Here is a 26,178-nt window from a genome sequence, read left to right as displayed (position 1 = left end):
GAATGAGACTTGCTAAGGACCCTTCTATTTATTTTATTCTCTTAGGATAGGCATAGTCCCACTGCCAGGGCCACCTCCTAGGCCGTTTGTGTGAATTAGAAAGAGGTTCCTTCTCCTGATGAAACCAGCTGGGAATGGAAAAACAGCCTCCACCACACATGTCCCCCTCCGATTCTCCAGAGCAGACATCTTTTGGGGGAAGAAGAATGGCACATCAGAGCCCCCATGACCTATGTGTTATATATGGAGAAACTAAAACCCAGAGAGAGGAGAACAAACTTGCCCAGGGTCACCCAGTGAGTCAGTGATAACGAAGGAGTAGCACTCAGGTCTCCCGAAGTGCAGCCTGTGTGATTGCCACAGATCATCTCAGGGTGTGATAAACAGCTTTGGAGCCCATTCTTTCCCCCACAGAGCATAGCAGGCTCAAGGACTGTCAAACTCAGACCCAGGGATCCCTTGTCTCTCACTCAGTGTTCTTATTACATGTGTCCTCTACCCGAGACAGGGAGGCTCTCATTCCTGGGTACTCATGAAAGGGCGATGACAAAAATGAGGACAGAAATGGAGGCAGATAACTGAGTAACAATCTCTGCAGTCCATTCCCCACATCCGCAACACACGCAGGGAACTGCAGTTCCGGTCCACCTAGATCAGGGCTTCTCAGACTCAGCTGTGCACCAGAATCAAAAACATAGACTGTTGGGACACCTGGGTGGCTCAGTTGGTTAAGTGCCTCACTGTTGTACTCAGGTCATGTCTTGATCTCAGGATTGTGAGTTCAAGCCCTGCATTGGGCTCCACGCTAGGTATGAAGCCTACTTAAAAATAAATAAATAAATAAATAAATAAGAGACTGTTGGCCCTTCCCCCAGAGTTTTTGATTTAGTGGGTCAGAGGTAGGCCTGTGAATTTGTATATCTAACAACTTCCCAGATGGTGTTGATTCTGCTGGTCTGGGGACACACTTTGAGACCCAGTGGCCTAGAAAAATAGACAACCCAGCTTTTCCTCCCTCACCTTCTTCTCTCTCTCTCTCCTTTCATGTCCCCCTCTGTAATTTTCTGCTTCGTCCTCCTCCCCATTTTTAGTCTTCTTCCCATGTTTCAAACCATGATGGAAGGAGCCAAGCTCTGCCAGGGACCTGGGTTCTAGTTCTAGCTCCATCACTGACTAAATGTGTGAACACAGGGCAAAGTCACTTCCCCAGTCTAGGCCCAAGGACAGACAATCCCCCACCCTCACAGCCCCTTCCCCAGGCAGGACCACATCTACCTGGGTTCATCTCTGTATCCCCAGATCCTTTGTGCAATATGTACTTGAAGAGAGGCTGGTGAATGAATTCAATGGCCTTTCAGCTTCCTTGCAGCTCAGACTCCAGGTTTCTGACTTCTTCCTTCCAAATCTGAGCTTTTTCCTCTTCAGTTGAACATGATATTTAGGGTGTTTCTAGACCAAGGGAGGGGTGAATGCTCTGGAATGTGGGGCAGAGAGTTGAGTGGACACAACTCTAGAACAGCGTGTTAGCTGGGAGAATCAGGTCCCAGACAACAGAAACATGACTCTCAGGGACAAGTAAGCGTGTGTGCTCAGAAGCTAGGAGCACCTAGGAGTCGGCCGGTTAGACTGGGCCCCCCACGCCCCCTGAGGTTCCGGCAGGGGGCGCCAGAGAGAGGGCCAAGGCCAGCCCGGTTAGCCCAGGTGTCCAGTCTGGGGCGGGAGGGTGCGCCCTAGGGGCGTGGACACCGCCGAGAAACACCCTGGCCGCATTTAAGTAGCTGCAGGCCAGTGCCAAGGAGGAAGGAGGCGAAAAGTTCCAGCAACTGCTGACCTACTCGGACCCAGAGTTAGACGCACCGACACCCAGCCCGGCCCCAGCTAGCTCTAGACCGCGCCATGCGGGGCCCGAGCGTCGCTCTGTGGATCCTCCTCGCTCTGCGCACAGGTGAGGCCCGACGGCCCGGTCTCGGGAGCAGGAGCAGGAGCGGAAGTAGGAGCTGGGGCGGGGGTCCTGCAGTTCTCCAGCCCCGGACCAGGGTCCCACGCAGCTAGGAAGTGTGCTCTGAGTCCTTATCTCCCGGGAAAGAGGGGAGGCGTAGAAAGGCGCCAAGTGCAGCTGAAGACGCCGGGGGTTGGGGGGTGGGTACTAACACTGACCCCGGCCGACTGGGACGTCCGGAGGGCTTCTTGGGGGAAACGGCATTGAGCTGGGCCTTGGAAAAGCGGGCCTGCTGACCTGCCCAGGAGAGGGGCGGCCAGAGGCGTGGAGGGGAGCGTCTTGGAGGGTCGGGGGGACAGCTGGGAGGGTGAACGCTCTTGGTAGGCGTGGAAGCCCGAAGAGGGTTTGGGGGCCGGAGCGACTCTGCCTCTCCCGAGCCCGGGAGGGAAGCGGGAGGAGATTCTAAGGGACCGGTGGTGACACGTGAGATACGACCCGAGCTGGGAGCATGTGTGCCCAGAAGCTACGAGCACCCTAGGGCGCCCTGCGAGGTGCAGCGAGGAGGAGGGGGCGCTGCCGGGTCTCCTCGCGTCTGCACCGCCCTCTCCCAAGGAAGTCAGGGCCCAGGGCAGTGAGGCGTGAGTCTGGGCATCGGGGAGCTGCTGGCAGGGACGGGCGGACACAGGATGGGTTCACCCTGTGACCTCACCAATACAAAATCTGGACCCGCTACCAGGGTCCCAACTCTACGGTTGTCGGGACTACCAAGGTGCAGCCCTGGGGCTCTGGAGAGGGGGGACGCAGTTTCACATTCCAGGATGCCGCCAGGAGCTGGGTTGCAAAAGGAAGGCTGTGGAGGACCCTGCAGTCTTGACCCTTGGAGTGGGGATGGGAAGGACAGGCTGCCAGGAGAGAATGACCTGGTTCCTGGGGGTGGGGAACTGGATCCAAAGCTGGACAGGGTGAGTGGTGGAGGAACTCAGGTCTTCCAAGGCATCGACTGCAAGGACATCTGGCCCCACTTCTGCTGGGGCCCCCAGGCTGGATGCTTTCTGGGACCCTGACCCAGTCAGACCTCGGGACCCAGGAGGCTCCCCACCAGGAGGAGGGGTCTAAGCAAAAGTCCACGGAAGAGCTATGTGTCCTGGCTCTCTACATAGGTTTACTTACAGCGTAGAAGGTGGCTTTTCTCATCTGCACTCTCCAATGACAGAGCAAGCTCAGAGAGGGGAAAACAAGTTGCCTGAAGTCACTAGCTCCTTCTCCAGGAGCGGAAATGTGAACTCCACCTGCTGGTTCCTCAGCTTCCCCTTGGCAGAGGCCTGGCACTGTGACCCTGAGGGTGGGTTTGCAATGGATGTAATCACAGATGCTCCGAGAGGATGCAAGTCTCCTCAGGGGCCGTAACCACTTCCCAGTCTCAATTCCCGGCTCCTGAGGAGGGCGCAGGGATCCTGAGTGAGAGAACCTGGTCCATCACCCTCTTGTTGGAGGACACAGAGGCCCCAAGACTAAGCAGGAACTTGCCCAGTCACGGAGCCAGCCGCGACTCCCCAGCCAGTGCTCTTTCCAGCCACCAGGCTAAGCAGGTTCGGGGGTAGCCCAGCACTACCCCCGGAGACATTCCCTGGCCTCTGTAAAGTGCCAGGCTCTCAGCTGCCCCAAGTGCAGGAATATGCGTGTAGTCTGTGACACTTTTTGCCTCGGTCCCTCCCCGGGGGAGGGCAGGGCCGCAGTAGAGCACGGGCTACACAGGCTCGTGGGGTTACACACAGCTGCTGGAGCCAGCCTGCTTGGGCTCGGGATGCCAGGGGAGCTGGACCTCACTGTCCCCTGCCCCCAGCGCTCGGCGGCATGGAGGTGCGGTGGTGCACCACCTCAGACCCAGAGCAACAGAAATGCAGCGACATGAGCAAAGCCTTCCAGGAAGCCGGTATCCGGCCATCCCTCCTGTGTGTCCAGGGCACCTCAGCCGACCACTGCATCCAGCTCATCACGGTGAGTCCTGCCCCCTCACTCCACTACCACACCCTGCCAGACGGGAGGGCTCTGACTCACGAGGGAGTACACAACAGCGTCATTCACAGAGAAAGGTGCCGATTTCCTCCCTGACAGCGGGCATTAGGATCTCCTGAGTTTCCCAGGCAACAAGGGCCGGCTTGTTTCCTGCCAGGGCCCAGGCCAGCCACTGGGAGGCCACAGAGAGGGCCCCTGCTCGGTGGGCGCCAGTAGGGAAAGATATCTAAGAGGCAGAGTTTTCCTTCCACAAGGCCCCTGCTAGAGTAGGGACACTACCCACCCCCACCAAGGCGCGCCCAGACAGCAGCCCCCTCGGTGGCCCATGGTAGTTAGGCCGTCATGAAGCTTTCCCGAATGGGGCTTGTGCACTTTCTCAGGAAGGAGGAATGAAGGCCAGCAGTCCTAGGTGGGTGAATGGGGGTGGGAAAGAAGTGCTGAGGGGCGGATCTGCTCAGCTGGCACTGACACTCAGAGGCAGGACTTCAGTGGAAGGACAGTGCCTGGAGGGAAGCTTTCTGGACAGGCACAAGGGAACCTGGGATTTCATTTCAGCTCAGCCCTTGATTTCTCCCCAAAGCTAATCCAATCATATAGTACCACATGGGCCGGGGGCTTCGGTCAGGCTCCACTGGGAGGAAAGCGATTATACTGAACTACAGTTTTATCATGGACCCCATGACACTGATAGGTATACTGCCATTTGTGTTTTGAAATAAAAAAGGGAAAAAATGAAGCGGGAATTTGTGGGATTCAGTCTGCATCTTAGAAAATCTGAGGTTAACAGTGGAGGCGGAGGTCTGAGAGGCAGGAAAATGAGGGAGGCTCACTTTCCACTACATACCATTTTGTACTATCTGATTTTTTTAAGTTCATCTATTTATTTTGACAGAGGGAGAGAGAAAGAGAGTGAGAGCACACAAGCAGGGGAGGGGCAGAGAGAAGGAGAGACAGAATCCCAAGAAGGCTCCGCACCATCAGCGCAGAGCCCAGTGCGGGGCTTAAACACGCAAACCATGAGATTATGACCCGAGCAGAGATCAAGAGTCAGACGCTTAACCCCCTGAGCCACCCAGGCGCCCTGAAAATTAATATTTTTTAAATACATAATTAGAAAAGGCAAACCCTTGGCCTAGGAGAGCTGTCACCTAGGACCTGGTAAAGCGTGAGCCCACTATACCCTGGTGGCTGCAAGGCTGAGCCAGGACAGGGTTCCTGGGCCAGACAAAGAGGACGAGTGTAGACCTCCATGGCTTTTCAAGGGGCCCTAGGCAGTCGAATGGGCCAGGGTGCCTGGGCTGGGCTGACCCACATGTTCCCAGCAGGCCCAGAAGGCTGATGCCATCACCCTGGATGGAGGAGCCATTTATGAAGCCGGGAAGGAGCATGGCCTGAAGCCCGTGGTGGGCGAAGTATATGATCAAGGTCAGAGGGCTGAGTGGGAAGAGGGGCGGGCCAAAGGACAGAGGATGTCACTCTGCAGTGGGTTTGGCCCTCGAGCTGGTCAGTAGCCCTGTCCCCAGAACAGTCCTGGTGTCCAGGCCAGACCAACCCACAGAGACTCCCCTAAGTCTCTCTTGCCACCCCCCTTAGAGCGGGGGCACCACAGACATAGAGGGCCAGTTTAAGTCTGTTCTTCCCTGTGGGGAGCCCAGCCTGCCTGGAACTTGCACCCACAAGCCCTTACCGAGGGGCTGCCCCATGTCTGCTATAGTGTTAGGCACAACTGACTGGGTGAAGGAGTCTTCATAATGCCCAGCGCCCGAGCACTTCAGTGACCCTGTGTCAGAAACAGCACGAAGTGGGGATAGGGGCTGGCCAGAGGTATTGCCTAGGACCTGCAGAGCTCAGCCGACCAAGATCAAATCCCAGTCCCGCCCCTTCCTATGGTCCTCTGTGGCCTTGAACAACCTTCCTTCCTTGACTGCAAAATGGGGAGAGTAACCCCTGTCCTGTCACACAAATGAAACAAGTCAGCCTTGACTCATGGTGTGCACTTGACACATGGTAAGGGCTTGGAGATGTGAAAGCCTCTGCCCCAGTCCCTGCACCTTGCATCAGATCTGTGTCTAACTCAGGATACGTGGTGCGCGCACACACACACACACACCCATCTCCCACAGCCTTCCCAGGCAGGGTTCCAGCCTCTCTGGTGGCTTCTTCCCTGCCACCCTCGCTCCTCTCCTGTCTCTCCTTCTAGAGGTTGGTACCTCCTATTACGCCGTAGCTGTGGTCAAGAGGAGCTCCAATGTGACCATCAACACCCTGAAAGGCATGAAGTCCTGTCACACGGGCATCAACAGGACGGTGGGCTGGAACGTGCCTGTGGGCTACCTGGTGGAAAGCGGCCGCCTCTCCGTGATGGGCTGCGACCTGCTCAAAGGTAAGGGCTTTGGGCCAGGCAGGCTTCTCCTGCAGGAGCGCTGCATCTCCCCACTGGCCACTGCGCTGCCTTCCCCTCACAGGTGACCGCCCTCAGGCTCACCTTCGTCCGCAGCTTCCTTTAACTAAGGAGCAGCCCCATCGCACCTCCTCCAGGGCCTTCCGGACACCTACTTGGTGCTGGCCCTCTCTTTAGTGCTGGCCAGCCTGCTGTTGCTACCGTTTAAGTTCTGGTTGATTGGCCCTCCAGGGCACTTGACTCTGGCTCACTCATCACGGTACCCTAGGACACCCCTGAGCACAAGGTCCCACCCGTGTTTGGGAGGCAGTGATGCTCAGGGAGCAGCTCTCACCTGGTAGACCTGTGTAGGTTCCTACTTCCAGAGACGTGTCCTCGGCATTACACACGAGGAACTACTTTTTCGGGGCCCAGACAAGCTGCTGGCTTATACCCAGAAAGTTCACAAGTGGGTGAGCGCAGTCGATTCATTTCTAGTAAGAATAGGGCTGTCCTGCAAACAGAATGTCTCCCATGGAAGGGAGGTGAGAGTGATCTGAGAGGGGTTGTTGAGAATAAAACATGCCAAGGGAGTGAGCTGAAGCGCTGAGTGCCTGACTGAGAGCACTCAGGTAGAAGTTGTGCTTCTCCTGCTTGGGGTTTCTTTTCCTGGCCACCAGTCTCTCCACGGCAGGCATAGTACAGTGAAGTGGCCCCTGACACATGACAACCACATTCTTAAACTGCCCTCCTGGGATCACAGCACCCCCAGTAGAGTTTATCCATGAGTGTGCTACCTCCTGGTTTGTTCCACGGGTGACCAGTCCCTGTCAGTGGTGGCAGGTGGGAGAGCATAATCGTCTTTTTTTTTTTTTTTAATGTTTATTTCTGAGAGAGAGAGAGAGAGAGAGAGAGAGAGAGAGAGAGCATGATCAGGGGAGGGGCAGAGAGAGAGAGAGAGGAAGACACAGAATCCGAAGCAGGCTCCAGGCTCTGAGCTGTCAGCACAGAGCCCGACGCGGAGCTCGAACTCTCATGAACCGCGAGATCATGACTTGAGCCGAAGTCAGACACTCAACCAGTGGTTGAGCATAATGGTCTTTTAAAGCCCAGACTTTGCTGTCAGATAGATGTACATTTAAACCCTGGCTCAGCATAGTCTCCCTCATTGAACATCAGTTTCCTCATCTGTAACACAGGAAAATTAGCACTACAAGCCTGTGATGTTGGAAGAGCTGAGATAATTCACACAACGACTTTGCACAGGACGCAGCACAGGGTATATCCTCACTGCACAGAGCTGTTGCTACATGAGCTCAACTCCTATACCTCTCGGGGACACCTTGCTATCGTATACGCATACACATGCACACACAGACACGCACACGTGCACACGCGCATGGGCTACACCCACATATGCACAAACCCGTACACACACATGCACGCATACACATGCATTCACTGCCCCCGTACAACCCAACCACTGTGTAAACCAGCACAACCTGCAAGAGCTTGGAAGCCCTGTCCCCTCGGATGGTGGCCAGATATGGGTGGCCTGTCTTTCAGTTGGCACATTTGTTAAATTTCTGTTCCTCTGGGAGGAGGCAAAAAGCAGACCAGGAAAGGGAGCCCACCCTGGAAGAGTGTGGTCTAGCTGGGTGATGAGCCAGCCTCCTGCTCACCCTATGTGGCACTAAGGTGACCTTAGCACAGGATAAATATTTGCCGAAAGGGTGGACACTGGGCCTCAGTGCTGGCGGCGGCCCCAAAACCATGCCAATCCTGATCACTTCACCGTTTCCCTGCCCCTTCCTGTGTTTTCGAAAGCGTTGTCTATGAAATTAATTGTAGTCATTACGTAATAACTTCTTTCTTTCCCCACTTTCATTGATGACACGTAACTGATTTGAAGTGAAACCCACAGTGAGGACAGTAGTTATTTGACAGTTGTCCTTTGCGGGCAAGTGGAGATAAATGTTTTATCCCCCAGAACTGTTTTTAAAATAGCGAAATTCACTCCCAACACTCCTTGCTGCTTTTGTGGCCCCAGTTTGGGAGTCACTGACCCAGTCCAGCTCCCCAGTTTTGCTCAGACAGAAGCTTGGAGGGTCCAGCGAGTCCCTGAGGAGCCCAGCCCACCCTAACTGCAGCCTGAGGAGAGTGAGCCCTCCCTGGGGCACTGGCCCAGGGGTCTGACCCCGTGTGGCTGACTGACCTCCCTCTGCCTCCTTCCCACAGCTGTCAGCGACTATTTTGGGGGCAGCTGCGTCCCCGGGGCAGGAGAGACCAGCTACTCGGAGTCCCTCTGTCGCCTGTGCAGGGGCAACACTGCTGGGGAGGGGGTGTGTGACAAGAGCTCCCTGGAGAGATACTACGACTACAGCGGAGCCTTCAGGTGAGAGGAGAGGGCAAGGGTGGGGGGCGCTGAGTCAGGGATGAGGCCTTGAGGCCACAGAGCGGGTGGTAAATAGCTGCACTGAGAGGTCCCAAGGGTGGGGCAGTGTTGGCTGCATCTCTTCAAAGCACCCTTTATATAGTTCATGTGCCTGGTTAGTTTAAAAACATCAACCTGGAATATGCCAGACTGGATTTGCTCACAAAATCAACATGTTTGGTGTATTTAGAGAGATGAGGGCTTAGAGAGTAGAAAACGACAAAAACAGCCTTTTGCCACTTTTGTGTCGCCATTCTGGTGTCTCAGACTCACAGGGAGGGTGATAGGAGTGGGAAAGTGTGGCGGGAACCCTGGAAGTCCTGACAGTCGGAACTGGCCTCAGCTCCGCACCCGATTAGGGCTGGTACTTTGGATGCGCTCTCCTTGGAGCCCAAAGAGAGTCTCCAACAGCATGTGGCATAGCTGCGTCTGTCCACAGCTGAGGAAACATGCTCAGCAGGGCCGGCAGTGGAAGCCTCCTGAACCCCTCTAACTGCCTCGGCCTCAGTGTTTCCACCAGGAAGCAGGGAGCCTGCTGGTGCCCCACGCCCCAGGGTGGGATCTGGGGAAATGCAATTTGGGGCACAGAGAGAAAAACAGTCCTCAGTCCTCCAAGCCAGAGCTTTTGGCCCGCCCCGCTCTCCTGGTATTCCCCCAGCCCGGACCCTGCTTCTCTGCTGGCTGTGGGGACCCAGGCAGCCCTTTGCCCAGTAGGGCCTGGCCTGCCTCCCTCACTGGGCAGTGACATATAAAGGATACATAAAAGTCCTGGTCCCTTCCACTCAGGGGTTTTTGGTGTGGCATGAGAAGGTCTTACCTAATCCCCTGCCTCAGGGCAGAGTCATCTTCAAAACACCCTGAGCATTGAAGCTGTTGATAACAGCAGCTGCCCTATGAGTACCTGCTCCACTCAGGCTCCGAGCTGGGCTGTACAGTGTCTATGCTGATTGTAAAGGATCTCTCCCTATGGAGAGCTACTTTCTTATCCCCACTTTAGAGGTGATAGAGGCTAGGAGGGCTCCACAACTTGGCAAAGCCACACAGGAAACAAACCAGGGAGCTAGATCCTGGGACTTCCTGACCGTGAAACCTGTGCCCACCATCACCAACCCCTACGGTCCAGAACAGACCTCCAGAAGGCAGATGAGCTCCACCCAGGCTCACTGGTTTCTCCTCTGCAGGTGCCTGGCGGACGGGGCAGGGGATGTGGCCTTTGTGAAGCACAGCACAGTGCTGGCGAACACTGATGGTGAGTAGGGAGGGCCGGCGTCCAGGAGCAGGGTCTCAGGCCCTGTAACTCTCCCTAAAAGGAAGAGATGAGTCTCATGAGTATAGTTCAAACTGCTCTGTGGGGCAAGGGGCTGCCCTGCTCTGATTTGTGTCTGGCATTGGCTCCTACTTTCAGACTGGATTCTGACTGCAGAACATTTGCAAATCTCTGCATTAGCCCTCATCTACCATTCCTTCTCCCATTATCTGAAGAAGCCATCCCTTATCCCTGAACAAGGTCATATTAAGTTGGGTTAGTGTTATGTGTTGATCCATTATATCATTGTCATTTAAAAAAAATTTTTTTTGCAATCGTTGAGCTATAGAAAATTTCTAAGAGTCAGTCATAGAACTTCCATTTATTTTTACCCAGATTCCGGCTTTTACCATTTGCCACATTGGATTCATCATTCTTTCTATACTTGTGTATGTTCTTTCTGAATCATTTGAGAGTATGTTTGCCTGCCTCAGGCCCTTTAATACTTCAGTGTGTATCCCTAAAAACAAGGAGATGTGGACCTAGCCACAGTAACGGTCATCAAATTCGGGAAACATAACATTGACACAATACTATTATCTAATCTACAGCCCATATCCCAGATTCACTAGTTTTCCCAATTCTGTTCTTTGTAGCCATTTTTTTTCAGGCCGCAGACCTAATGTGTGATCACATGTGGTATTTGGTTGTCAGATCTCTTTCGTTTCCTTTAACTTCAAGGAATTTCTCAATCTTTGTTTTTGTGGCAGTGACATGTTTGAAGAGTCAGGCCAGTTATTTTCTAGAATGTCCTCTAATTTAGATTTCTGTCGGTATTTTTATTTCTTTAATTTGAGGTGTAATTTACATGCAGCAAACACTCTCTTTTTGAAGTATGGTTTGGCAAACTTTGCCAAAAACACAGTTGTATAACCACCAATACAATCAAGAGAGTGATTGTGACAGACCTCTCACCCCAAAAGTTTCTTGATGCCCCCTTCTGGCATCCACCAATCATTTCTGTCTCTATAGTTTTACCTACTCAACAATGTCTGATCACTGTCTTTTTTTTATCACAATCTTTTTTTTAATCATAACCTTTGCCTTTAAAAGCAGAAGGTCCATCATGTGGTCTGACATTCAAGAAGGCAAACAATAAGAACCAGATTTTAGAAAGGGGAAAAAAATGATTTGAAAAAGGAGGAAGCACATAGGATTATCTCCAGAGCAAGATGATCCTATGAAAATGGACAGCTGGGACTTGGGCCTTAAGATCAAGCAAAAAAAAAAAAAAAAAAAAATTGGAAGGTGGAGAAAGAATAGGGCTGTATTGGGTTAAAATTGGCACTTTTAGTATTGTGGTGGTAATCTAAGGAAGTCTAAGTAATTTTTTAAAGACTATCTTCATGCAAAAGATTGGTAAGAACAAAAAAGGAAATTGACATAAATGTCTGAAGCAACGGTGGCTCTAATGGTCCCTAGCCAATGAAAAACAGTGGCAGATCGAAATACCAAAGTGGTACGTTTGTCTCACCGGAAGGCCAGATATGCCCCCAGAGCTCTATACAAAGGCTTTGCAGCAGATTAAAAATAGAGAAGAGCTGGGGAGGGAGGCGAGAATGGCACAGAGTAATTGTTGAGAGTGCTATAAATGATCATGCAGTCATTAAAAATGACCTTTATGGAGTTTTCCAAACTATTGCTCTCGGTTTTGGGGTTTGGTTTTGAAATAGCTTTGGAGGGAACAGAGTTTTCATGATCCCACAAATGATTTTTCCCCCTCCTATTTCCTAGCAGAGGCTTATCCTCCTCATTTTAAAATTGAAAAGTCATAAACATATTGTTATGTAATGCCATCTGTTGAGTTACAATCTTAAAATTATTCTTCTTAATATTCTTAATCTGGTGTCAATATTCACTCTTTCAAATAAATCTGGTTTTCTATCATAAATGAGTTTTACGGAAATTTTCCAATAGTGTGGGAAAATGCTTTAAAATGACAAATGGAAAAAAGAAAAGTAGGGTGCAAAATTGCCTATCAAGTATGTCCTTAGCCATGTTAGAAATGGTTAGAAAATAGAACAAAGGACTTGGAGGAAACATCCTTAGACATTAATGGATGAATATTGGATGAATATATGGGCAAAGCTTTGGAGAGTTACCCTTTTCTCTCTGGGCCACGGTTCTGGGTAGATTCTGTCTGGCTGTGTTCCCACCATGGTCCTCTCCCCTGCTCTCTGCTCAGAGCCAAGTTTAGAGCCAAGCAGTGAACTCCTGCTTCATTTCTCTCTCCCCTTCTGAGCTCCCCTTTTTCTCTTATTCTTTTTATCATTAATGAATCATCCTGTTTGTATGTGCTGCATTACTGTCAGAGACCTCAAATCCGTGTTTTTAATAGAAACTGGGGAAAGTCTATAGAAAATGTAATACACCTGGTCTTGTGGAGTGTGGCCGCCAAGCTCCTCTTCGTTCTGAGTTCTGGGTCCCACCTCCCAGAAGAGTTTCTGTTCACCATGAGTCTGCGGCTCTTTACACCCTAGCCTCTCCTCAGCTCCCTCTCCTGGGCCTTCCTGAGGCCTTTCCCAAACCCCTCCCAGGACAGAAGTTGCCTCACCACAGGCTTCCTATCTTCCCAGGGAAAACTCTTCCCTCCTGGGGCCAGGCACTGCTGTCGCAAGACTTCCAGCTGCTATGTCTGGATGGCAGCCGTGCTGATGTCACCGAGTGGAGGCGATGCCACCTGGCTCGGGTGCCTGCTCACGCGGTGATGGTCCGGCCTGACACAGACGGGGGCCTCGTGTTCCAGCTGCTCAATGAAGGCCAGGTGAGTTCAGGGCACCCCCCTACCCTGCTTCGACACAGCTTCCCAGATGGTACTGAACCTTCTGGTCTCTCGCCAGGGTAGGAGCTCACTCCAGTGAGAGCCATCATGGGGCTGGGCCAGCCAGACCAAGAGGGGCAAGCCTCAGGGACCCCCACCCCTGCCCGGGGCGAGACCACAGCCGAGGAGGTCTCTGTAGTGTCCAACCTTGGTGTGAAGGAGGGACCGACTATGTGAGCTGGCAGCCAGAAGGGCAGACCAGAGAGGGGAGACCCAGGACTCAGGAAGCGAGGAGGCCTGGGCTCAGGCACCCCTCAGAGAAAGCTGCTCACATTTGTGGCTCTTAAGACCAAAACCAGAATATATGAGCAAATAAAATGGCAAAGCCAATGAAGGTCGAAGTACCCCATTAATTAAATGTGCTGAATAATGTTTTGCTGAGACCACTGTTTACAAGAACAGCACATTTCTGACTGTGGGGCACCCCAGCTTTAGCTAGTTTTGTCCCATCACTTGTCCTTAGTCCCATCCACACCTGGGCCATAAGTCCTGTGTTCAGTCAGCTGAGTGTGACAAGGCAGAGTGCACTGGGGGAGCACAGAGGAAGGAAGGAGGCAGTGCCTCACCTGGTCCCCAGAGTGGGCACCTGGCCAGAGGGCGTGGGAATAAGGAGCTGGTGGCATATCTGGGAGGGATGTGCCCCCCCCCCTTCCTGCTGGCATCACCTCACCAACCCCCACTCTCATCCCTTGACACACAGCGTCTATTCAGCCATGAGGGCAGCAGATTCCAGATGTTCAGCTCTGAGGCCTATGGCCAGAAGGACCTGCTCTTCAAAGATGCCACCTCTGAGCTGGTGCCCATCGCCACACAGAGCTATGAGGCCTGGCTGGGCCGCGAGTACTTGCAAGCCATGAAGGGTCTCCTCTGTGACCCCAACCGTAAGTCCACCGGTCTCTTGCCCCACTGGCTCTAGCCCAGCCGGACCACAGGCATGGCAATGCTTTCTGGAGAGGCAGCTGGGAGAGGACACTCACCCCAGGAGCTGTGCCCCTTGGCCTCCATGAGAACCATTTGCTTCCACCTCCCTGCCTCTGGAGGTTTGGGGAGGAAGCTTCTCCAGAGTTGCATGGCCTGCTATACCCTGGATGCCCCATCCACTCCAAGGGGTGAGATCCAGGCCATCAGGGTCTGTCTTGGGAAGGGTCTCCTTGCCCCTCCCCACAGAAGTCATCAAGTCTCATCATTCTCTCTCCACAATGCCTCTCTCTTCCTCCTCCCCACCCCATAGCCAAGGCCCTGGTTCAGCCATTGTCTGTTGGCTGGACTATTGCAGTAGTCTACAAATGGGCTTCCTGCTTCCTGCCCCCTACAGCCAGGGAAATGGTATGCCACTCACTTAGACACATGGCAGCCATGATCTGCCTCAAGCCTCCTCACAGTCCCATGAAAGAGGCACACAGTTACCCCCTTTCTGTAAGAGGAAACAGGATCAGATGTTTAAATAACTTACTTCTTACAGCTAATGAGGGAGAGGACCAGACTCTCCCTTGGGTCTGGCTCCAAGCTCTTCGTACTGAGGTACTGGCCCCCATAGCCCCTGCCCCACAGGCCATCATGCTCAGGGCCAGCCCCTGAAGCAGGTGTGTGCGGTGGTGACCACAAGCTCACACACACTCACACACACAGGGCTGCCCCGCTACCTACGCTGGTGTGTGCTGTCCGCTCCAGAGATCCAAAAGTGTGGAGACATGGCTGTGGCCTTCAGCCGGCAGAAGCTCAAGCCGGAGATCCAGTGTGTGTCGGCCGATTCTCCCCAGCACTGCATGGAATGGATCCAGGTAGGGGCCGCGCCCAGAGGGGCAGGCGGTGGCGGTGCCTGGGATGGTCCTTACCAGTCCTCCCCCAGTGCCCTGGTCTGAAGAAAACAGGGTAGGCTGGGGAGGAGAACACCTCCTGTGACAGAGGAAAGGTAGGAGGAAGGCCTGGCAGGGACCAGCCATCCCACCCCAGGGGACAGGTGGGGGGGAGGGTGGTATTTCCTTTCAGAGAACCCAGGAATCCCTCCTCACTGAGTGGGTGGTCTGGGAGCAGAAGGAGCCCAAGACTGGCCCAGCCAGGCACTGGTTGACCTGTGGCCTTCTATAGAGAGAGATGAAACAAATGGTACTGACCCTTACTAAGTACAGTGAAGTACTGATGTCTTCCGTGATGGTCTATCCCAGCCTTTTTTTCTAAGCTTGTCATGGTTCATTGCACTGATTTGGCATCTGCTGATATGCTGCAGCCAAAAGCACTGGCCCTGTGGAGGCCCACGCAGCTCTGTCCTGCTTTGCTTCTCTGCCTGGAGATGGAGGCCAGGACCGGGAGGTAGCCTTAGGGCCCTGCAACCAAGGATGCTACTGTGGCCACAGGTGGCCCACCAGCCCTTGGAGTCCTGGGCTCCTCCCTCCTCTTTTTTAAGAGCAAGTAGGTAGAGCCTATGGTCAGGAGCCCTTATCAGGGCAGTCCCCAAATGCAGGCCGGACCACAGCGCCTCCGGAGTGTCCACACTGCCCCAGCCAGGCAACCACATTGACTTAAAGGCCAAGAAGAGAAGCATGGACAGGAATAACAGGAGGTCAGGATCGTGATAGATAGCAGTCACACGAGCATGCGAGTCCCGGGTGCCGCACGCTGTGCTGAGATTTCACGCGGGCTGCTTCACTTAATCCTCACAGCACCGCTATGGGGTGGGTATGATCACTGTCAAGTGCGGGAACTGGGGCCGGGAGAGGCTGAGGAAGCAACTTGCCCAAAGTCACCCAGCTCATGGTGGGGGAGCCCCTCTCCCCAGGGGCCCACAGGAGGCCGGCTCCAGCATGACCGCAGGTAACGCCGAGGAAGGGTGGGCCTCAGTGGAATGGAGGAAGGGGAGACTGGAGGTAGAGGGCCGTCCATTTCCTAAGGCTGGGCAGGCTGTCCTGTGGGGGGCGGCTGGGGCCACGGGCTGCAGAGCAGGGACAGATGTAGGAGAGAGGTTTCAGCTCCCTATAGGCAGGAGCCTTCTCTCTGTCTGAACTCAGACAGGGCCCAGGGGCTGCCCAGTGCCCTACAGGGAGAGTAGCAGACTTGGAGGTTCCTCAGAACCCCAGCAAAAGGCTCAGAGATACTTGGTTCTGAGGCTCTCAGGGATGGTGTCCAGTGTAGCTCTGATACCCATCTGCTTCCAGGCCACAGTGACTCTGGGAAGGGGTGCCAGCTGGAACGGACCCTGGGCTGTAGGTAGGAGGTCTGGGTGAGGGAGGAGAGGGCCCCCAGAGACACACCCTCCAGGCCCAAATACCAGTGCCACTGCCTGTTATTCCGCCATCATGCCTCTGGGCCTGAACAGTGCAAGGTACCTTCCTGGGGTGCAGATGTCCCCTCTCTCCCCTGGCCCCATTCCTTCTCTTTGGGGTTCGTCACACTACTATGCCTTGATTATTGGCTAATCCCTTTTCAGTGTCCGAGGGGTCACCTGCGCAGAGGCTTCAGAATTCACAAGATTGGGTGGAGAGTGGGAGACCTGGAGCGCGTCAGGAGGGTCGAGAAAAGAGGGCCCTGGGCTCCTCCTGCTGCCTCCTGAGGCTGAGCTTTTTAGCTATGAGACTGCTGTCTTTGAGCCTGGCTCTTTCATACATTCGCATACACATTCGACAGATACACATTGCATTTGTGCTGGATGCTAGCCCTGGGCCTGGCAGTCCCTGGGGAGACCCCACCCCAAGCACAAGGGCAGTGATAGTCAAAGTTCTGCTCAAAACAGGGCCTGGCGACAGATGTGTCAGTAAACATTTATTCAAAGAACAAAGCAGACGCCCATGGATGGGAGTGCTGGTTTCATGCCTCTGGTCCTCCAAGCACCCCTTTTGCCCACACATCTCACTAGGGTGGGGTAGGATAGGGTTCCTCGGGGAAGAGAGCGAGAGGCCAAAGTCCCCAGCACCTCTGTCAAATCCCGACACCTTCTCTGCCCGGTCACCCGTTCTGTCCCATTTCAGGCTGGGAAAATTGATGCTGTGACCCTGAAAGGCGAGGACATCTACATGGCGGGAAAGGAATATGGCCTGATTCCAGCAGTTGGGGAGCGCTATGCCCGTGAGTGTGGTTGCTGGGTCCCCTGGCCTCTGCTAAAAGCAGCTGATATTTTCATATATATATAACCCACCTCAGCCCTTTTCAAAAGCTCCCCCTCAGTGTCCCTTTCCCAGGGCTGGTTGCTGTCAGTCACAGGCAAACCCCAGATCTCGGGTTTCCCATCTAGTCATTAAAAGCCTGGCAGGTGCGGGCAGACCTTCTATAAAAGGTCAGAAACCCTTTAGGCTTTACAGGCCATATACAGACTCTGCATATTCCTTTTTTTTTTTTTTTTTTTACAATCTTTTAAAAATATTAAAACCGTTTTTTAAAACATTTTTTAATGTCTATTCATATTAGAGAGAGAGAGAGACAAAAAGACAGAGCATGAGCAGGGGAGGGGCAGAGAGAGAGGGAGACACAGAATCTGAAGCAGACTCCAGGCTCTGAGCTGTCAGCACAGAGCCCGACACAGGGTCCAAACTCATGAACTGTGAGATCATGACCTGAGCAGAAATCAGAAGCTCAACCGACTGAGCCACCCAGGCACCCCTAAAAACTGTTTTTATGCTTGTAAGCCAGGCCATACAAAAGCAGGCTGAGTATTTGCTGACTCCTCGATGAGAGAGCCTCCTCTGCCCTTCCAGCCTGACCATGTGGCTCATAGAAGGTGGCCCTGGGGACTGTCCTTCCTGTCAGCTCATGCACACCTTCCCAGTGGCCCAGGCTGGGGCCTTGGTGCTCTGTCCCCTTAAGTGGTGACCTCAGGTCATTTCACTTGGACGTGAAAAATCTTTGGGCCTAGGAAAAATGTTTCTGCAGTCCTCAGCTGTGCCTCCACCTTTCTCCCAAGAGGTGAGAAAAATACCACCTGAGTGTAAGGGAAGGAAAATCTCTTTGGGTAAGGAATGTTGGGGAATGGGTTGAGGGACACAGAACTCTGAAAAGTGGAGCCAAGGGCTGCTTCCCAGCCTTGGAGGGGGACAAGCAGGGGTCCCACTGCTGGATGTGCACTCCTGAACCCATGCAGACAGGGCCTGGACCATGCAGAGAGAGGCACTTGGGGCAGGACCATGGCTCTGGGGCAGGAGCCGCCTGAGGGAACGGGTTGAGGGCAGGAGGGGATTTGCGTTGGCTCATGGCTGGCTGAGGCCGGAAAGCACCAATGGGGTCCTCACTGGTGTCCCCTCCCCACAGCGGAGGACAGCAGCAACTCCTACTTCGTGGTGGCTGTGGTGAGGCGGAACAGCTCCTACGCCTTCACCCTGGATGAGCTCCGGGGCAAGCGCTCCTGCCACTCAGGGTTCCACAGCCCCGCGGGCTGGGACATCCCCGTGGGCGTCCTGGTGCAGAGGGGCTTCATCCGGCCCAAGGACTGCGATGTCCTCACAGGTACCACCTTCTGCAGGGACGTAGACATGCAAACTCTGTTTTGGGGTCTACTGGGTTGGTTGCCGGGTCTGAAGGTCAGGGAGCCCACCCCCCGCAGGATCCCACAGAGCAGCCCAGAGAGATTTCCTCTTCCTCCTTGATGTGCCCCTTTCTCTTGGGAAGGTTGGGATTATCCTTCTGTTTTCTTTTTTCTTTTTAGTTTTTTTACATTTATTTATTTTTGAGAGACAGAGAGAGACAGCATGAGCAGGGGAGGGGCAGACAGAGAGGGAGACGCAGAATCAGAAGCAGGCTCCAGGCTCCGAGCCGTCAGCACAGAGCCCGATGCGGGGCTCGAACCCACGAACTGTGAGATCATGACCTGAGCCGAAATCGGACGCTTAACCGACTGAGCCACCCAGGCGCCCCAAGGTTGGGAATATTCTTGCCTACGCTTGGAGCCGTTGTTGGGTGGAGGGTACCACACTGCCCCGTCCCGCTTACCCAGAGTGGAACTAGCTCCAGTGGGCATGAGGAGCAGGGGGTATGCATGAGCTCTGAGCCTGGCGGTATCACCATCCAGTCATGGGTCTGTCCCCATATCCCAGCAGCGAGGCATCTGGGGGACCTCGCTGGAAAGTGGCCAGGCTTCTGTACAAGTGCTGAAGAAGTCACATTTACCAAGCAGCCACCTTATGCCATACACAGGGCCCTCCCCACCTGTTAAATCACATACATCCATGGTGAAAGGAAGGCAGTAGGAAGCTGGCAAGATCCTGGGCTGACTGCACCTCTGTCCCGTCTGGCACCTCAGAAAAAAACCACATTTTTTTTTCTAACCATCTCCACAAGCACACAGAGAGTGTTAGGGTTGGCTGCTCCCACTCCCACACAGCTGGGCACTTGCCCTGACTGGAAGAGAATAGCTTATGAGGTAGTGAGTTCACCATCCCTGAGGGAGTCCAAGAGAAGACTGGGTGACTACCAACCAGAGGCTGTCCATGGGATTCCTGTATCTGGACAACTTCTGTACTCCCCTCATCCCTGTGATTCTCACAGGAGACATGCTCATCTGAGCCAGGTGGGCAGTGCAGCAGACGGGTGGCCTTGAGCTGTTGGGCCAAGCAGAGTGGGCAGACTTGTAGGGGAGTGGCCCTCTCATCTGCCCCTGAGCCCCCACTGCCCTTTCCCCTGCTGGCCCCTTGACACAGCCCTCCCCCTCTGCTCCAGCCGTGAGCGAGTTCTTCGGTGCCAGCTGCGTGCCCGTGAACAACCCCAAGAACTACCCATCCTCGCTATGTGCGCTCTGTGTGGGGGACGAGCAGGGCCGAAACAAGTGTGTGGGCAACAGCCAGGAGAGGTACTATGGCTATAGCGGCGCCTTCAGGTAAGCAGTGGCCTGGTGGGCAGGCCAGGGGCCAGCACAGATGCTGGGTCCCTCCTGCCAACACCTGCCTTGGCCTCTTGTGTGGCAGGTGCTTGGCTGAGAACGCGGGGGATGTCGCCTTCGTCAAGCACACGACTGTCTTTGACAACACAAATGGTACGTGAGGGGGGCTGGGGCCAGAGCGGGACCAGATTCTTGGGGGGTTGTTCCCCATCTCCAACATGATGCAGGCACTGGGTATTGCCAGGATTGGGGTAGAGCAGCAGCTGGGAAAGACTGAGTCTAGAAGGCTCTGCCCCTTGGGGATCCCAGGGGCTCCAAGGGCCTCTCAGGAAGAATAGACCTCAGGGCACATGTCCAGGTGGGCAGGACACATGACAGTTTTTACCGGTCTAGAATCCAAGTCTCCATTCCACCAAAATGGTAGAAACTCAACCTCAGTCCATTTGGAGAGACCCCTTCTTGGGCATTTATATTGTGTCTAGGTATGGTGGGGGGCGGGAGTGGGCAGGTGCAGGGGGACAGGGGCCTCTCTCCACAGGGTCGTCAGTTCACATCAGCATCTGGTCTTTGGTCCGGAGAAGGTCAGTGTCCCGTGCAGGGAAATCACCTCGCATCTCCTAAGCCATACAAGGCAATGCACAAACCCATTCACATCACATGGGTGGCTTTTTCTCTGGAGTCACCTTCCTGGGCTCTGACTGGGAAAAAGGGCCCAGAAACTCTATGCCCCCAAACCCATGCCTGGGTCCTATTGAGGGGCAGGGGACTTTGGCGTGCCTCTCTTCCCTCCCTGCTCCTGTTCCATTTTGAAGGCTGGAGGCTGTTTCCCCCCCAACACCTACTGTTTGTTCTTTCTCTATACCCTGCCTGCACCCAGGCTTTGAAACCCCAAGTGCTGGGGGCTCAGTCTTCTCTCAGAAACTCGTCCCCAAAACTCAGTGCAGAAAGGTGCAATGTGGCCCGAAGGGGAGGAGGAGATTGGTGAAGAAGAAGCAAGACCTGCAAGAGAAGAACATCAGTTAGGATTTCAAAAATCAGATGCCACCCTGCCTAAGAAGTATTACCAAAGCTGGGAGGGCTTCAGGCCCCATTGCCACAACCCCTCGCCCCTGCAAAGCTCCTACCCTGAAGAACACTTGGGATCATCCCCCCAGGAGGAGGGAGATTTGTGCTCCTGCAGGAGCCAGTGAGCCTGGCCTGGCCCCAGCCCCAGGCCCTCTGTGGTCTCAGGATAGGGGGAGGGGAGGGGCCGGTCCTGGGGGGACCCTTTCAAGAGTCACCTGCATCGAGGCACCCACCTCCCAGGGGCACTCATTCTCCTTTATTTTTATCTCTACTTGTGGGCCCACCTGGAGTTTCTTCTGGAAGAGGGTGGATACTAAGTGAATAATACATGAAGACACAAAAATAGTATGATTCCCGAGGGCAGCGTTTCTCAGGAAGCCCTTGGGCCAACAACCCCCTGCTTCAGAAACACTGGGTTGCTGGTTTAAAATACCGATCCCTGGGCCCCACCCTAGACCTAACTTTGAAACTGCCTCTTCCAGATCAACACATGATGTTATACCTTTTCTGGTTTGAGAACTTCAGCCATTAGGGCAAGAGGTCCACCACCACCTTCAGGAGCCCACCCCACCTCAGGCCCAAGACCTGTAACACACAGGTGGGGCTCTTGGCCTAGGAGTGATTAAGAGTCTCCATTTTGTCATTTCAGATGCAATAGGAGTGGTCATACTCACTTTGTGTTACTGCCATGAGGAGAGAGCAGTGCTTGTGAAATACCTGTCACATTATAGGTTCTCCCTATTCTCTACCAGTGGTAGCTCCTACCAATGTTATTTTTTTTAATGTTTTTATTTATGTTTGGAAAGAGAGAGAGAGCACAAGTGGGGCAGAGGCAGAGAGAGGGGGACAGAGGATCTAAAGTGGGCTCTGTGCCGATAACAGCAAGCCCGATATGGGGCTCGCACATGCAAACTGCGAGATCATGACCTGAGCCGAAGTTGGACGCTCAACCGACTGAGCCACCCAGGCACCCCGGCTCCTACCAATGTTATTAGCTCAACCAGGTTCTCCGGTCCTGGTAGGAGAGGAGATAAGTTGGAGAATGGAGAGGGTTGAGAAGCTGGCTACATATGGCCACCTCTCCCCAGTCAAGGATTTGTGAATCCAGAAGGAAAGCAGCCTCTCTCTTCCTCTCTCCCAATGCTCCATCCTCTCAGGCCACAATTCTGAGCCCTGGGCTGCTGAGCTAAGGTCAGAGGACTATGAGCTGCTGTGTCCCAATGGGGCCCGGGCCGAGGTGTCCCAGTTCGCGGCCTGCAATCTGGCACAGATACCATCCCATGCTGTCATGGTCCGGCGGGACACCAACATCTTCACCGTGTATGGACTGCTGGACAAGGCCCAGGTGAGCCAGGGCAGGGGCTACATCACTGGGGGGTGGGCAACCAAGTGAGCCAGGGCCCCGGGTGCTTCAGTCTACCTGGAGCAGACCTCAGGAGGAACTGAGGAAGCCTGGAGAAAGTTCTGACATGCTCACTTAGTCAAACCATTCCTCCAACTATCCTTTCTGTGTCTTGCATTATTAATGTTTCCTTCTCAGCCAGATCGTTCTCACCCACATATAAACCTGCTGCTGTTTCTACCATCTTGAAAAAACAAATAAGCCCCCTCTTGGTTTCACAGCCATTGTAGCCATAATCCCACCCTCCTAGAGCAAAACTCCTTCAAAGAGTCATCTCTACTCAAGTCACCAGTTCCTCTCTGGTCTCTCTCTCTTTTTTTTTTTTTTCCCAGTGTTTATTTATTTTTGACAGAGAGAGACAGAGTGTGAGTAGGGAAGGGGCAGAGAGAGAGGGGGACACAGAATCCGAAGCAGACTCCAGGCTCTGAGCTGTCAGCACAGAGCCTGACATGGGACTCAAACGCACGAACCGTGAGATCATGACCTGGGCTGAAGTTGGACACTCAACCGACTGAGCCACCTAGGCGCCCCCTCTCTGGTCTCTCTTAAGAATGGAGACCATTCTAGACAGGCCCCCACAGGGCCGTGAACCTGCCCTGAGCTAGATCAAAGTGAGCCATGGTGCTGAGTCCAGTGGCTGTTTCTCAGCCCACATCTCCCTGACCCTTTAGCCACATTGGCCACAGCTCCCACCTGCTGGAAGTGCTTTGCCCCTTGGCTTCCAGGTGCACACCTGCCTGGCTCTCCTCCCAGGCTCTATAGCAGTTCCTCCTCATTTCCCTGGCTTGTAATGACTGGACTGCCCCAGGGCTCTATCCTAAGCCCTCTTCTCCACCTCCACCCCTGTTGACATCGCCTCATCCCACGTCAGCAGCCATCTGTGTACTGACAGCTCCCAAATTTATGTCTTCAGCCCTGCTTTCATCCCACCCTTCCATCTTTAACAGCTGCCTACCTGACATTTCGACTAGCATTTCTAACAAGCTTCTCAGCCTGAACAAGCCAGCAGCTGGACTGCCTGCTTCCCTCAGGCTTCCCCCCTGCTGCGAATGGCCACTCCAGACCTCACATTTCCTCAGGAGTCTTCTTCAACTCCTGTCTTTCTCTCACGGTCTACATCCAGTCCATCTGCAAATCCCATTGGCTCAACTTTCAATATACATCTGGAATGAACACAGACTGACAACAGGGCCTTTGGTTCCCACCCACTCCACCCCCTCCCCCACCTCCCCATCTCCCCCCTTCTCTCCTGTGTCCCCTTCTCCCCGCGGAAGCGATGTGGGGAAGAACCCTGTGTCAGTGCACATTTTCCCGGGGAGAAGGCTGGCCTTTCATCAGATCCTCCATTATCCGTGAGTCCCCCGAAAGATTGATGGCCACTTTGACCCTGCTTACTGTGGAAGCTATCATCATATCAGTACTCCAGCTTGCTAGGTTGGCAGGCCTGTGATTTCACATCAGTCTTGGTGCCCTGAAATCCCTTGCTCTTTGGGTCACCATATGTAAAGCCTGAGTGACCACTGGGGAGGCCAGATGAAAAGCACATCTACCTGTGGTGCTTCCAGGACCTGTTTGGAGATGACCACAATAAGAATGGGTTCAAAATGTTCGACTCCTCCAACTATCATGGCCAAGACCTGCTTTTCAAGGATGCCACGATCCGGGCGGTGCCTGTGGGGGAGAAAACCACGTACCGAGACTGGCTGGGCCCTGACTACGTGGCGGCTCTAGAAGGGATGCTGTCTCAGCGGTGCTCGGGCGCAGGTAGGTTCACACCTCACGGGAAGAGCAGGTGTCCCGCCACATTCCCCGTCATCCCTCCCAGCCTTTCACCCCATATCCTGAGTGAACTGAGGGCCTTTCCGGGTGGTTACAGACGATCAAGGTGGGGTGTGGGGGCAGCGGGGAGTGTGGTCTGAACAGGAAGACTGCAGACAGAGCAGAGACACTGGCTGTGTAACCCAGACAGACCTAGATAAAGAATATAAATGCTGCCAGTAATGGTCCAGAGAGGATTGAAGCAACCACATAAATATACATGAAGTATAATTTTGGAAGGAATGAATATGTAAAGAAACCGGGGGAAAGAAGAACTGTACCAGGGCAGAAAGAGGGAGCCTGGCCGAGTCGAGTGCACACAAGTACGCTCGGTCAAGTCCTGTGCTGGTGTGCCCACTGCCCGATAATGCGGCTCTAGGTGTTCTGAGGCCTTAACTGCCTGTGTTCGATCCCTTAGCGGCCCTGGTCCCCAGCCTGTCCCAGTTGCTGCTGCTGCTCCTGCCACTCCTCACAGCTGGCCTTCTCCATACCGCCCTCTGAAGCAGCTCCAGGCAAGCCTAGCCCTCCCTCGGAATGGAAACCTACTCAGAAATCTCCATAAATAGGCTGTTCTCTATGGTGAAGCGGGTTAGCACTGCTCAGAGAGACAGGAAGTGTGAGAAACCACGGAGCTCCTCAGAGCTGCGATTCTGACACCAAAGAGGAGGTTCTGTGATTGCTGCAAACCGGAATAAAGATGAATGTTAAAGGAAACCCCCCCCCCCCCCACCTCGAGTTGAGTTGGATGCGAGCAGTGCTCCTGCGTGAACCCAGCCTCTGCCTCCCAGGCACCACCTGTCCCTCTGCCACCTGAGGCGGGCGAGCTGGCCGGCCTCCCAGTCACGCCCCACCCACGGCTGGCAGGCCGCCTCCCTGCAGATCTGTAGGCTCCCACCACCGGAGGAGCCTCACCAGGCTCAGGATTGGAAAAGGCCAGTTACCAAGGAAACAGGCTGAGCCCCTGGCCTCCCACACGGCCCTCTCCGGCCCTCTCCGCTGGAGCCTGCCCTGCTGAGCTGCCCAGGGGACCCATCCTCTGCCGGTTCCCTCTTCCCCTCTGAGGAATGGATGCACACTTGGCACCTCCTGTTAGCCCCTCTCCATCTGGGCTCTAGACTCCCTCTTCCGGCCTCCCTCCTTAGGAAACCGTGTCTGTCTAGGGAGGCATCCACCAGATGAGGCTACAGTCGGGCCTGCCAGGGAGGTGAAGCTGCTGGACACAAACAGCCCTTTGTCCTTGTCTTCTGTGGCTTGGTGTGGTCCAGACCACCCGACATACCTGATTGTGCTGGGCCAGAACAGACCACAGGGGTGAACCCTCAAGGGGGTCCTCAGACAAAGGAAATGCTCCTCAGTAAGCATCCCCCCAACTGAGTTTCCATCTCAGATTATCCTCTTGTCCCACCCCCGTGCGACGCCCTCCCCTCCTCAGATGCCCCTGCACATCTAGCAGTGGCAGTTGCCTCCCGATGGAAGGACTCAGTCTCAAGGACCTGCCCAGAGAGCTCCAGGCCTGGAGCAGGAGGTAACCTGGGCCTCCGAGGCAGCACAAGCTGTCTGAAGAGGCAGGAATGGGGAGATGCCCTTCTCTTTGTCACAGGAGCCGTGGGCCGGGTTAGGCACCAGTGGGGAGCTCCAGCTCCTCTGTGTCAGCAGGAGGTCTCCTCACCCAGGCCTGTACCAGCTGGAAGAGGCCACTCAATCCAGAGGAAGGGTCCCACCTTCCCCTCCCCTGTGAGTCAGAGGAAAGTGCCTGGAGAGGGTCTTCTCTACTCCATTTTTGCCACGGTTGTTTGAGGAGCCAGAAAAGTTTCCAGAACTGCCAGCTCTTCCTCTGAATTTTCTTCCCTGAGAAAAGGAAAAAAAAAAAAAAAGAAGAAGAAGAAGAAGAAGAAACAGGAGCAAGCCACCCTCTCAGCAGACTGGGAGCCGCGTGGGTCTTGAGCTATTTGCGTCTCGATCTGCGGGGGCCTCGGGGACGCCGATGACAGGCTGGTTCCTGGTGCTTCGCCCCCATCAGGGGGCGTTGGGATGGATACCTTCCATCTCTCAGCAATGAAGGAGGCCCCTGGCAGCATCCTGGCCACAGTCGCGCCGTCCCGAGGAGTCCTAGTCACCATGCTGGGGAAACTCTACCCCACTGCGAAGGGCCAGAAGGAGCAGCCTCCGCTACCAAGCTTTGTACCCTCTTCACCGCG

The 26,178-nt window shown here is 54.3% G+C and overlaps 1 protein-coding gene across 1 annotated transcript; it reads left to right on the top strand.

Annotated features, from left to right (window-relative positions):
• Positions 1 to 1,732: 1,732 nt before the first annotated feature.
• On the top strand, positions 1,733 to 25,857 carry MELTF (melanotransferrin). The gene is made up of 16 exons (XM_060639609.2): positions 1,733 to 1,945; positions 3,783 to 3,937; positions 5,281 to 5,380; positions 6,156 to 6,338; positions 8,574 to 8,730; positions 9,951 to 10,018; positions 12,652 to 12,839; positions 13,597 to 13,777; positions 14,526 to 14,677; positions 16,859 to 16,955; positions 18,132 to 18,326; positions 19,536 to 19,692; positions 19,781 to 19,848; positions 21,918 to 22,105; positions 23,728 to 23,926; positions 24,399 to 25,857. The coding sequence occupies exons 1-16, from the start codon at positions 1,897 to 1,899 to the stop codon at positions 24,479 to 24,481; spliced, it is 2,220 nt and encodes a 739-aa protein (XP_060495592.2). The 5' UTR covers positions 1,733 to 1,896; the 3' UTR covers positions 24,482 to 25,857.
• Positions 25,858 to 26,178: the final 321 nt, after the last annotated feature.

Source organism: Panthera onca, chromosome C2 (assembly GCF_046562875.1).
Source record: "Panthera onca isolate mPanOnc1 chromosome C2, mPanOnc1 haplotype 2, whole genome shotgun sequence".
Taxonomy (NCBI): Eukaryota; Metazoa; Chordata; class Mammalia; order Carnivora; family Felidae; genus Panthera; species Panthera onca.
The sequence above is the reverse complement of the archived record's forward strand: the minus strand, read 5'-3'. Positions and strand labels throughout refer to the sequence as shown.